General features: G+C 33.9%; 2 protein-coding genes across 3 annotated transcripts in view; one reads left to right on the top strand and one right to left on the bottom strand.

Annotated features, from left to right (window-relative positions):
• The window catches only part of foxl1 (forkhead box L1), a 42,254-nt gene that overhangs the window by 22,092 nt on the left and 7,695 nt on the right, over positions 1-12,467 (top strand). The window lies entirely within an intron of this gene.
• Positions 8,725-12,467, bottom strand: part of kiaa0513 (KIAA0513) — a 33,172-nt gene continuing 29,429 nt past the window's right edge. For both annotated transcript variants that reach the window (XM_005159079.5, NM_001002193.1), the window contains 2 exons: positions 10,317-10,411; positions 8,725-10,225 (listed from right to left, as the gene is read on the bottom strand). In XM_005159079.5, coding sequence (XP_005159136.1) covers positions 10,176-10,225; positions 10,317-10,411 — 145 coding nt within the window. In that variant the 3' untranslated portion in view covers positions 8,725-10,175. The remainder of the gene's footprint in view (positions 10,226-10,316; positions 10,412-12,467) is intronic.

Here is a 12,467-nt window from a genome sequence, read left to right as displayed (position 1 = left end):
AACAATAAAAAGAAGTAAATTAATTTTAATGATGATTAAAAATCATAAATACTAGTATTAATATCAATAAACAATGTGTTAAATAAATAATAATAATACTCTTGCATAATAAAAAACGATAAAAAGAAGTAAATTAATTTGAATAATGATTCAAAATAATAAATACTAGTATTATTAATAATAATAATAAACAATGTGTTATATAAATAATAATAATACATTTATATATATAAAAAAATACAAAGAACTAAATAAATATTAATAATGATTCAAAATAATATATAATATAACATGCATATTTCCCTCTGCTGACACCAACACCGCTCGTAAATAATCTTGACTTCAGGTAAAACAGACTTAACCTGTCATTCCATATTTTTAACACAAGCAATATTTTATAAGAATGTAAACATTTGACACTTATTGTAGCAATCTGAGGTTTATTTGACTTACTTTTATCCATTTAAAAATCAGAGATTCAGCAGAGCGGTGCCCAAAGCTGAAATATTCTCATATAGTCTCATGAGACGCGGCAGTTGATGCTAGAACAATCTTTTTATCAATCAAATTTCCAAATGACACGTGAAACACAAAGATGGACAGATGGTTGAGGCTCTCCAATCAAATGCACAACTTGCTCTTTGATCGGGAATGACGTCATGTAGTGTTCACCGATGATTGTGTGTTTACATATCTTTTCAAATGCCTGACTGAGAAGCTGTAATAGGAGGTTAGCACAATAAATATTTCTCTCACCCGCACATATGGCCGCGCACAGTAATTGACATGATTACTCATGTGACTCATACCGTGAAAATACAATTTTTGAGGCAATAACAAAGAGCCATTTAGAAATAAACGTTGGAGTGTTGTTCTATGGGCCAAGCTAAATATTACACATATAACCATCATCTCAGTGGATCATGTACCAGCTGGCTTGGATATATGGTCATTTTCTTCCAGTTCAGCTCACACAGACCCAGGAATTTAAATTGACTAACAGCTGCTGAATGAACACTTTTTAGCTCGATTTTCGCAATAGGCCACCCTTGTCCTTGTGCATTCCCAAAACTAAACTAAATCAGAAACGTATACATTATCAAGGAGCAGCAGTGAGCTACAGTCTTTCAGGTGTTTCCTTGTTTAAATGCACCTGCGTTTTTAACGGTTTGAGTGGATTTTTTTGTTGATTCCAAAAATTCTTTTGGCACGTTTACTATGACATCATATATTTATATTTAGTGGAACACAATGAACACTTGATTCTGATTGGTTGATGTTAGCTTACTTGAAACCACTCCCTGTGTATATACACTAAACCAGCCACTTTATTAGGTACAGCTGTCCAACTGCTTGTTAATGCATATTTCTAATCAGCCAATCACATGGCAGCAACTCAATCCATTAAGGCATGTAGACATAGTCAAGACAATCTGCTGATGTTCAAACTGAGCATCAGAATGGGAAAGAAATGGGATTTAAGTGACTTTGAATGTGGCACGGTTGTTGGTGCCAGATAGGCTGAGTATTTCAGAAACTGCTGACCTACTGGCATTTCCACGCTCAACAATTTCTAGGGTTTACAGAGAATGGTTAGAAAAGAAAACATCCTGTGAGCAGCAGTTCTGTGGGCGCAAATGTCTTGTTAATGCCAGAGGTCAGAGGAGAATGTCCAGACTGGTTCGAGCTGATAGAAATGCAACAGTAACTCAAATAACCACTCGCTACAACTGAGCTATGTAGAAGAGCATCTCTGAACGCACAACAGATCCAACCTTGAGGCGGATGGGCTACAGCAGCAGAAGACCACACTGGATGCCACTCCTGTCAGCTAAAAACAGAAAACTGACTATAATTCACACAGGCTCACTAAAATTGAACAACAGAAGATTGGAAAAACATTGCCTGGTCTAATAAGTCTCGATTTCTGCTGTGACATGCGGAGGGTTTGCCGTCAACAACATGAAAGTATGGATCCATCCTGCCTTGTATCAACGGTTCAGGCTGGTGGTGGTGTTGTAATGGTGTGGAGGATATTTTCTGGCCACACTTTGGGCGCATTAGTACCAGTTGAGCATCGTGTCAATGCCACAGACTACCTGAGTATTGTTGCTGACCATGCCCATCCCTTTATGACCACAGTGTACCCATCTTCTGATGGCTACTTCCAGCAAGATAATGTGCCATGTCATAAAGCGTGAATCATCTCAGACTGGTTTATTCAACATGACAATGAGTTCACCGTACTCAAATGGCCCCCACAGTCACCAGAACTCAATCCAATGGAGCACCTTTGCGAAAGGGAGATTCACATCACAGTTGTGCAGCTGAGAAATCTGCGTGATGTTATCATGTCTATATGGACTAAAATCTCTGAGGAATATTTCCAGTAACTTGTTGAATCATGCCATGAAGGATTAAGGCAGTTCTGAAGGCAAAAGTGGGTCCAACCCGTAGTCCACAGGAGATAATTTGTCGATGACAGTGTAGTGATGCAACTCACTCACATGACAGTGACAGTGACAGTAACAGCAATGTAGTAAATCTGATTTTCAAAGATTAAATTGACAGATAAATTCTACACTGCTTCCTACTCCCAATCTATTCATCCAAAATAGTATTTAAATATACAATTATCGTAGAGGGTGACAAAGGAGAGGATTTTCAAATCTCTTCCATCCTACAAAAAAAGAATCCTGCCCCAATCCAAGCCCAAAAAAGGGTGAAAATCCTGTCCCAATCCCAGAAGAATGACAAGAATGAATGAGATCGTAATTCATACGAATTACCCACTAAATTAAAAAGTTACGAATTGCTGTGTGATTGTGTTGGCATTTCATATATTAATGCTAAATATTTGCCTAATATTTATGTATTTGTCTGATTTTATATTTGTATTGAACATGCAACTGCACCATGAAATATTATATAAAGACACATTTTAACAGAGACAGGATGATTTTGGCCAGTTTAAATGGTTCATACAAATGTGAGTATTGTAAGGTCGTATGTCCTAAACTTGTCCTTTCTTTTGTAACTTACTCAAAAGTATCAGGAGTAGCAGTTCAGTGGCCATGGGGATTTCCAACATTCAATTAAATGTTTTTTGAATATTTCCCCTAAATGATATTTAAAGTCTGTGTGAACCGGAAGTTGCTGAGACTTTTATTTCAGTATGTTGGATATACCTCCAACTAAAATGTAATATTGAATTGGAATATTGCTATTCCCTCATTGCAAACTAACAATAAGAGTTGTGTGGTTAAGAAAAATGCGGCTGAAGCTGTCAAAATGACGTCAACAGAGAAGGACCTCCGCCACAACACAAAGCAAGTGGACAGAATTTGACTGAAGATTACCAAAACAAATTTTTTTCAGTGTATTAACTTCCACAGATAATTTTTCACCTAAACAATAAAAATGTGCTCTATCAAAATAAACATTGTAAATTTTGATTTCATGCAGCATTAATAGAGTAAGGACATTTTTTTCTTATTATATTTTACATATAGAGACAGTCTAATTTCTTTTATTTTTGCTGGATTTTTTTTCTAACATTTAAAAAACACTAAGGTCAATATTATTTGTCCCCTTAAGATTGTTGTTTCTGACTGGCTACAGAACAAACCATGGTTGTCCAGTCACTTGCTTAACCTAACTTGCCTATTTAACCTAATGAACTTAAACCTTTTAATTGCACTTTCTAATTGCTAATGCCCAATTTATTTTGTCTTTGCCAAGATGACAGTACATAATAATTTTAATAGTTATTATGCAATGACTATTATTTAAATAGCAAAAACAAAAGAAATTGGGCATTAGCAATTAGAAACTACTTATTAAAATTATATTTAAAAATGTGTTGAAAAAACTTCTCTCCATTAAACAGCACTTGGGAAAAGTTTGTGAAAGATTTAAGAATGTACAGGGGCCAAAAATGATAATAATTTAAAATATATAAAAAATAAAGTAAAAAATAATCATTTTGATTTGAAGTATGTTTAAAAAAGACATAATAGTTTCCCATTAATATTATAGTGGAATATTAATATAGTTTTGAACACAAAATAAATAACTTAACTCAAAATAAATAACTATTCATAAAATACTAATCCCTGGATATGAAGTTATAAGTGTCTGAACTCCATCTAGTGCGATTATCATTAAGACTTACATGTGTTTCACACACTTCTCATAATGACGGATCTTTCTGAGCAACATAAACCATCCTCAAAACAATAGTTTCAAGTTCTAAGCTCCAGATGTTCTGGCCAAATATCATCTGAATGAAAGTGTCTATATGCATGTCTACACATACCTTTACAGTTGTGTGTGTATGAGTCTGTGAAAGCTCCCAAGACCCATTAGTGTATGCTTGTGGCCCCATGTAAGGGACCACCCGGCTGTCTGGTTCACACTTAGGGAGAAACTTGACTCCAGTTTAGCCTCCCAAAGAGGGCTTGAAAAGTGCAGTGGCCTCAGAGCTCCACTCCAACTGACCGACTGTACAGCAAACTGTCTGTACAGCCGGCCAGCCAAACATCACACTAAAATAGTAAATAGACGGGGGGTGCAAACCTAGCAGCTCTTTATGGCATGAGAGGATGTATATGTGTGTTTATAAGACAGAAAAGAGTTGAAAAGAGACACTAAGTGTAAACATATGAGTCATTGTCAGGAAACTAAAAATTGTGTGTACTTCACTTCTCTTATTATTGAGCATGTGTTGAAAGAAAATATTGTGATAGTTAGTAGTTTAATTAAGAGAATTTTTTTTTTCAATAATGTTGTTCAAAACCAAATTAAGTCTATTTTTGTGCTCAATAGTTTATTAGGATTCTTTTAAATACAAACAGATTTTTTTATGAATATAGAAAATCGGGGTTAGTAACAATAACCATGTAGGCTATATTTAGGATTGTAGGATTTTTTTGTGTATATTTTTAAACAGTTCTGTCTGGTTCTCAAATCTGATTGGCTGATAGCTGTGCAATATTCTGCAATATCCACACTTGTAGCCTCTTCTTCACCCTTGTGTATTAGTCCGTCCACATATGGTGACAGCAGATGAATAAACTCACTACAGTTTGACAAATATTGCAGCTGTTGGACAACATTATGTATTTTTAGGCTGTTTTTTAGGTGAGAATGTAGTTGTTTAGATTGCATCTATACACTTTATTTATTAGGCTAGTGCCTATTTTAAATATTTATAATTTCAGAGGCTATAAGCCTGTCATACTGAGCAGAGCAAAGACGGTTGACATTCCACCACAAGATGGCAACAGAGACTGCATATTAAAACCTTGGAGTGGGGGTGATGATCAGTTGATCAAATTATTATAAAACTTTCCCTCTTTTGTATGTTTTTGTGCTGTATTTTTTGTTTTGGCCTTTTCTGAGTTTATTTCATATAATCGTTCGTAACAGAGAAATTCTGTGAAATCTTTGATGGACTGATGGCATTGCGTGCCATTTCTCGTAGCAGCATATTTTTAATTTCATTATTAGTTATTAATCTTATCATTAATCTTAATATTGACATATTTATATGGAAGTTACAATCATGGTGCTTTAGGCCTTTATTTGAAACATATGATTTATTTAAAGACCATGGCATCCCATCCGAATCAAGAATTATAATGATAACTATAAGTGTCCATACATAGTGGTCATTGTTCTGATATGATATTGTGGCATTAATTCAATCATAAATATTGATTTCAGTTGGTTTCAAAATGATACTTCACCCAAAATTTGTATTGTTTTTTTTTTATAACTTTATTTTAATAGCATTTTTACTCACAGTCAGACAATTCAAGCACTGTAAAATTTACAGTATTTCCGGCGATGTTGGTTGCCAGTAATATAGTAAAATTAAAGTGCACTGTAAATTAACATTTAAATTGTGTTGTAAAACTAAAGCATAGTTGTAATTGTTAATTTACAGTGCACTTGTAAATTTTGTCTGTAATACTGTAAAATTTTCAAGCATACTGTAAATTAACAATTACAATTGTGCTGTGAAACTACGGCACATTTGTAATTGTTGATGTACAGTGCACTTATAATATGTACAGTATTACTGGCAACATTTTTTTTTACAATGTAGGGGACTTTCTCTTCAGTAGAACATTAAAGATGATCTAATTGAGTGTGTTCAAGCAAAGATTATAAAAACTGTTCGAGGAAATTTTTTTTTTCCCATAATTTCACTGGGGATTTGTGTATACATGCATAAATATAAATGAGTAAATAAAGAGAAATAAAAAAAATGGTACAAATGGCTCCATTACCCACAGAATGAAAGAAAATACAAAGAAAAAAATAATAAGTCAAAGAAAAGGCAAGAAAGAAACAAAGCGCAGAAGGATGTGATCAATCACTGACTGTTGGAGATAAGGAGAGCTTGTCTATTGTTTGATGGGATCTGGAATTAATTAGCAGTAGTAGAGCTCTCATTGTGTGACACCGGTGCTTGGCCTTTCACAGCTCATTACTGCGTGTCCAATCAGCAGAGGCCAGTATGACTGCTGTTTATTTATACACACAGCCAGCCGTGGCAGCCATTTGGCAGTTTTCTCCACTGGGGAGCCTTAAACACTCCCACATTGAGCTCCTGCGTTCAGTCAAAGAGCTAAAACCATCTCTGATCTTAATACATCACTTTATATACTAACGGTATTATTTTATTATTCACACTTGACTCGACCCATTCGACAGGTTGTGAACACAAATCTCATGGCAGCAATTTGGAATCTAAATATGGTCATAATGCCTTTTTCATATTTTGTCCTGTTCAATATTCCACAGATTATTTTATCAAGAATTTTACAACTCAAGCATCATAATCTAGAAAAAATGTAATTTATTATATAAAAAATAAACTAAATGAAATAGACAAAAAAAGATCACTGTAAAAATGCTGGGTTCCATTTATCTTGGGACAACATGAAGGAATTTAGTTAACTTTTTAGTTTTTACAGATTGAAGTGTATTGGACATAAAATTATTAATATGTCCTCAAAAAACTCAAGAATTCAACTCAAGCGCCGATTCAGCTTATTCCATATTTGAACAAACAGCAAACATACTTTTGAGTTTTTCCTGTCCTCATTGGAGCATACCATTTGAAAATGTGTGGCATAAATAAACTGGCGTATTCCACAGCCTGTCATTTTAGTGGATCAGTTTCAACATTAAGAAAGTTGTATCAAGATTAATAAGAAACTTATGAGTTCTAAAAAGCACAGTTTTTTTTATACTACATTTTAAATGTCAAAAGATCAAGGGAATACTGATTTCTCAATACTTGCATGGCCCCTCTATGAAATATTTCAGAAATATTTTATATATACAGTTGAAGTCAGAATTATTAGCCCCCGTTTATATTCCTCCAATTTTTGTTCAAAGGTGAGATTTTTTTAAACACATTTCTAAACTTAACAGTTTTAATAACTCATTTCTAATAACTGATTTATTTTATCTTTGCCATGATGACAGTAAATAATATTGGACTTGTTATTTTTTAAAGACACTTCTATAAAGCTTAATTTGACATTTAAAGGCTTAACTAGGTTATTTAGGTTAACTAGGCGGGTTAGGGTAATTAGACAAGTTATTGTATAACAACGGTTTGTTCTGTAGACAATCTGAAAAAAAAAATTGCTTAAAGGGGCTAATAATTTTGATCTTTAAATGTTTTTTTAAAAAATGTAAAAACTTATTTTATTCCAGCCAAAATAAAACAAATAAGACTTTTTCCAGAAGAAAAAACATTATCAGACAATCTGTGAACATTTCCTTGCTCTGTTAAACATCATTTGGGAAATATTTTAAAAGAAAAAAAAATTCAAAGGGGGCTAATAATTCTGACTTCAATATTAATTTCTCCCTCAGACGTTTTCTTATTATAAAATTAGCTAAATATATACAATTATTTTTTATTGTATGATTTCATAATATATTCTATACCAGTAGAATCTAAAACGGGGTGCCCAAACTTTTCGCATGAAGGGCCAAAAACCTAAATATCATTTAGACCAGGGATGGGCAAACTTGATCCTCGAGGGCCGGTGTCCCTGCAGAGTTTTGTTCCAAAACTTGCCAAACACACCTGAACAAACTAATCAATGTCTTCAAGATCACTTGAACTCATTATAGAGGTCTGTTTGAATAGGGTTGGAGCTAAACTATGCAGGGCACTGGCCCTCCAGGATCAAGTTTGCCCACACCTGATTTAGACCCATGGGGCAAACTATATTACATTAAAATTGCCATAGGTATTTTATAACATTTCAAAAATAAATTGATATTATTACTTAAAATCATATTAGTTAACGTTTATAACACAGTGGAGTTCAATGCTGAATACATTAGTGAAGCAAAATCTGACTTTGCCTTCATTTGATCACTGATATCTTTGGATTGTTCTAAATCTGTCAGGTGACAGTATGTACATTTAAAAAAATCGGATACATTTAATTGAAACGTTGAAATTGCATCAGCCTTTTGTAGCTTAGGAATAAAACAAAACAAACATAAAATTACATTAAATTAGAAATGACACAGTCTCTAAACCATCCCCATCATTCTCCATTTCTTCTCATATGGGATGGTGGGCCACATCAAAAGTTAACATGGGTCATATTTGGCCCACGGACCCTAGTTTGGGCATCTCTGATCTAAAATGAGGATCTAAATGATAAAAACAGGCAAGCAAAGTTACATTTGTATATATATATATTTTTATTATAAACACTTTACACATTAGAGACAGGACAACACCTCTCTCACTGGTTTCCAGGTACGTTTCAATAGGAAATATTAGGGCACTTGGGAAAAAATACAATGCAGACCACTGAGCTTACGATGAATGCACATTTACAGACAGCACAATATCAACATCATCATCTGAAATGCAAAGACTAGACGAACCAAATCATATCCAGCACATTCCTGATACAACCATGCGCTCATGTACAACACAAACAGACGTCAAATAAATAAATTCCCAACAATCTGACGATCCCCTCAACCAAACAATATTTAGCACGCGCTTCCTGAACAAAACATCTGTATTTACAAACCGAATATATTAACTTTTACCTCAGACGGAGGACGTTTGATTCAATACAAACTCTCAAAGAGCCCACTCAGTGGTTGACATTCACCTCCACTGGTCTACAGACGAAGCAGAGGGCTATGGTCGCCATCTATTGGCTTGAAATGTAATTGCACAAGAGTGTAAGTTGATGGTAAACAATGTGCATGCACACCATGCGTTTAAGACACAACACTGTACAACGTCAAAACAGCTGCAGCATGATCAATTTCTGAACACGAACCATAAGCGACATCCAAACAACAAATCAACAGGGGGGCACAAACTTTTGACCGCTAACCCCGAGAGTCATGGGAGGATGACAGCATGCTGACAAAGGTTTTCTCACACATTAAAATGGGAAAATCACTTCTTAATAAAGGACTAAAGGCACTTTTAACAGGGGAATAGACATAGTTCTGGTTTTAATGTATGAGGATGTCACAAACACTATTATTACTTCATACAGGAAAAACACAAATCCAGAAATACAATTACGACATGGAATTGGGTCAGTAGAGACGTTCGAAGAGCTGATAGATTATGAAACCTTAATATATTTCAGAGGATTTTCTTGAAATTGCTATATATTGAAATACTGATACTTTTAGACTGTTTTTTGTTCATTATATATGTCAACGTGTTTGCGTAAAGGACACTTTTAGTACTAGAATTCTGTACATAAAAGTAGCAAGAAGAGTTTTGGACCAAATTAAGGGAATTTTTTTAATGGATTGGTCCGAGTGTGTGATTTGCATCATATTCACCTCACACAACATAAACTCCATATAAATTATTAATGGAATTGTGTTTTATGTTGCTTGAAGGCTGTATGTTGTATTGCTGTTGCCGAATATGTGCATAGTGTTTGACATTGATCCAATCTGGACAAAACCAACCATTTTTGCTGAAGACAATGATGCATTAAGGGGATGTGGTTGATCTGTGCCAGCCATTTTGTTTGCATCAGTTCTGAACTTGACGTTAGTAGGACTCTGGGGTTGTAATAGGGATAAATCTGTGTTGGCATTTGCGGAATACTGGACTGATGAGAACAGTAGAGTTTGGATATTCACTCTGCTGCCATCTGCTCAATGTGGTCACACAGCAGCTTGTATTGCTCTGAAAAAAGGATGATATAAAGTGAGAATTCTAATTATACATACATTACAGTATAACAGGTGTTTCAACGTGTAAATAAACAGTGAGTTACCTTCATTCAGATTTCCAATGACTGCCTGCTTCTTCAGGAAGTCGTTGCAGAGTTTCTTGCTTAACCCAAAAGCCACCATGTTATGAGTGAATGTTCTAGATGAAAATGAATGCATATGAGGATAAAAAACAATTAAATATTAGCATACTCGCAGTCCTCTGTGGCACAATATGAACCTACTTTCTGGTGGACAACCCTTTAATCAGCTATCATGGGCCAATAAAGGTATTCTAACATTAAAAGACATAAATGAAGAAAAATCAATTCTAGATTTTCAGGGGTTTGTTAAAAAATTTAATATATCCCCAAAACTCTATTTATATATATATTGAAATAAGGATCTTCATATCCATTCGATTGTGAAATGGATATATAATGCTCCAAGAAAAGGAACTGTCTTATATATTTATGGCTGTTTTCAAATATTAATATACATACTTTCTCAAAAGAAAGATTGACTATTTGATCTGTCTCCGCCCAATAAAACTATTGGTTGGGAAACACTTCCACAAACCCTAATCACCAATTTATTCACTTTAAAACTATTTAAAGGGCATATTTAACTACACATATAGGATATATATTTCAAAGGTTTATCTTCACATCCTTATTGTAAGTTCTGCAAACCAGAGCGTCCAAATAGCATTTTACATATGATGTGGAAATGTCCAGAGGTGGAAAAACTTTGGGATTCTGTGCTGGAAATTTTATTTCAATTTACAAAAAAAAGCTATTGTTGAGAGAACTCCCAATTTCCCTTAGATGCAAAGGTCTTTAAATGTTGATTAGCTGCTTTGACTGCTACAAAGATACAGAGTACAGAGATGGAAACCCCCTCATGATCTTTCTGTTAAGCAATCGGTTGCAATCACTATTGGAAATACTGTACCTAGAACTGTCATAAGCTTGTATCAACTATGCTAAACTGGACATTTTGATAGAGTGGAAAACCTACATATGTAACATCAACGAAATCTTAGTCACTTAACCCTCATCTGATACTAAAAAAGTCAAAGTTCATGCAATTTATGTTCTTGCTTGGTCTAAACTACAGTTATTCTGTATTTCCTGATGTGCATATAACTGGTGGGGGGGATAAGGGATACATACGGGGTAATAGCTGTTAAAAGTTTATTATAAAAGTATCTGATTATAAAAATAGTAATTTTTGGAAATAAAAACTGAATTACAAAAAAAAAAAAAAACAAACAAAAAAAAGAACAAATTAAATATGACCACATCATCTTAAAATTGAATAAATAAGCTTTCCATTGATGTATGTTTGTTAATATTTGACTAAGCTACAGCTATTAGAAATCTGTAATCTGAGGGTTATAATATTGTCCAAATTAAGCTCTCACTAAAGTGTATGACTAATCAAAAAATGTATTTTGCTTTATTTATGGAATATTTACTTAATATTGTAATCATTTTGGCATAAAAGAAAAGAAATAGTCAATTTGTTTCTCATACTTTGTTATGTTTGCTATTCAAAAATACAAATATACACGTGGAACTTAAAGTCCCAGTGAACCGGAAGCTGAAATTGTTATTTTTTCGTATTGTGGCACAGTTCCTTGAGAAACAGAATTTTAAATGAGCAAACAAGATTTTAAATGAGCAAATCTTGTTTTTTCTACCGCGGGCTGATTGGATGTAAAGTGGGCATTTCATTCAGAAAGATCAGGAGAGTTATTACAACCTGACAGACCCCTCCTCCTCCTCACGCTTTCTGTTTGTTGTCAAAACTGACAGTTGAAGAGGCGTGGTTAAATATGTTACCTCAAATTCACATAATCTGAGAAATAATGTTTTTTTAATTTATTTATTTTGTATTGTTTTACTGTGCTTTGTTGTTTTTACTTTCTTGCAAGCGCTTTGGGTTTTAAAAAAACATGTTATAAGTCAAATATATTATTATTATTATTATTAAAACTGAAAACAAACAGGACGTGCATTTTCAAATGATTTTCAAACAATTTTTTTTCATTAATGACATGCACTGATTAATTGTTCACCACAAAACTGGCCATGTCAGCTAACAAAATCATTTGGTTAGTTTTGATTTCTTGGTGGCTTTAAGTCTGGTTTTGTGGTCCAAGGTTACAAATACTAGCAAGTAATGAACACTGTTTTTGATCATACTGTGAA

This window comes from Danio rerio, chromosome 18 (genome assembly GCF_049306965.1).
Source record: "Danio rerio strain Tuebingen ecotype United States chromosome 18, GRCz12tu, whole genome shotgun sequence".
Classification (NCBI taxonomy): domain Eukaryota; kingdom Metazoa; phylum Chordata; class Actinopteri; order Cypriniformes; family Danionidae; genus Danio; species Danio rerio.
Note: the sequence above shows the minus strand (reverse complement) of the source record. Positions and strands in the feature narration are given on the sequence as shown.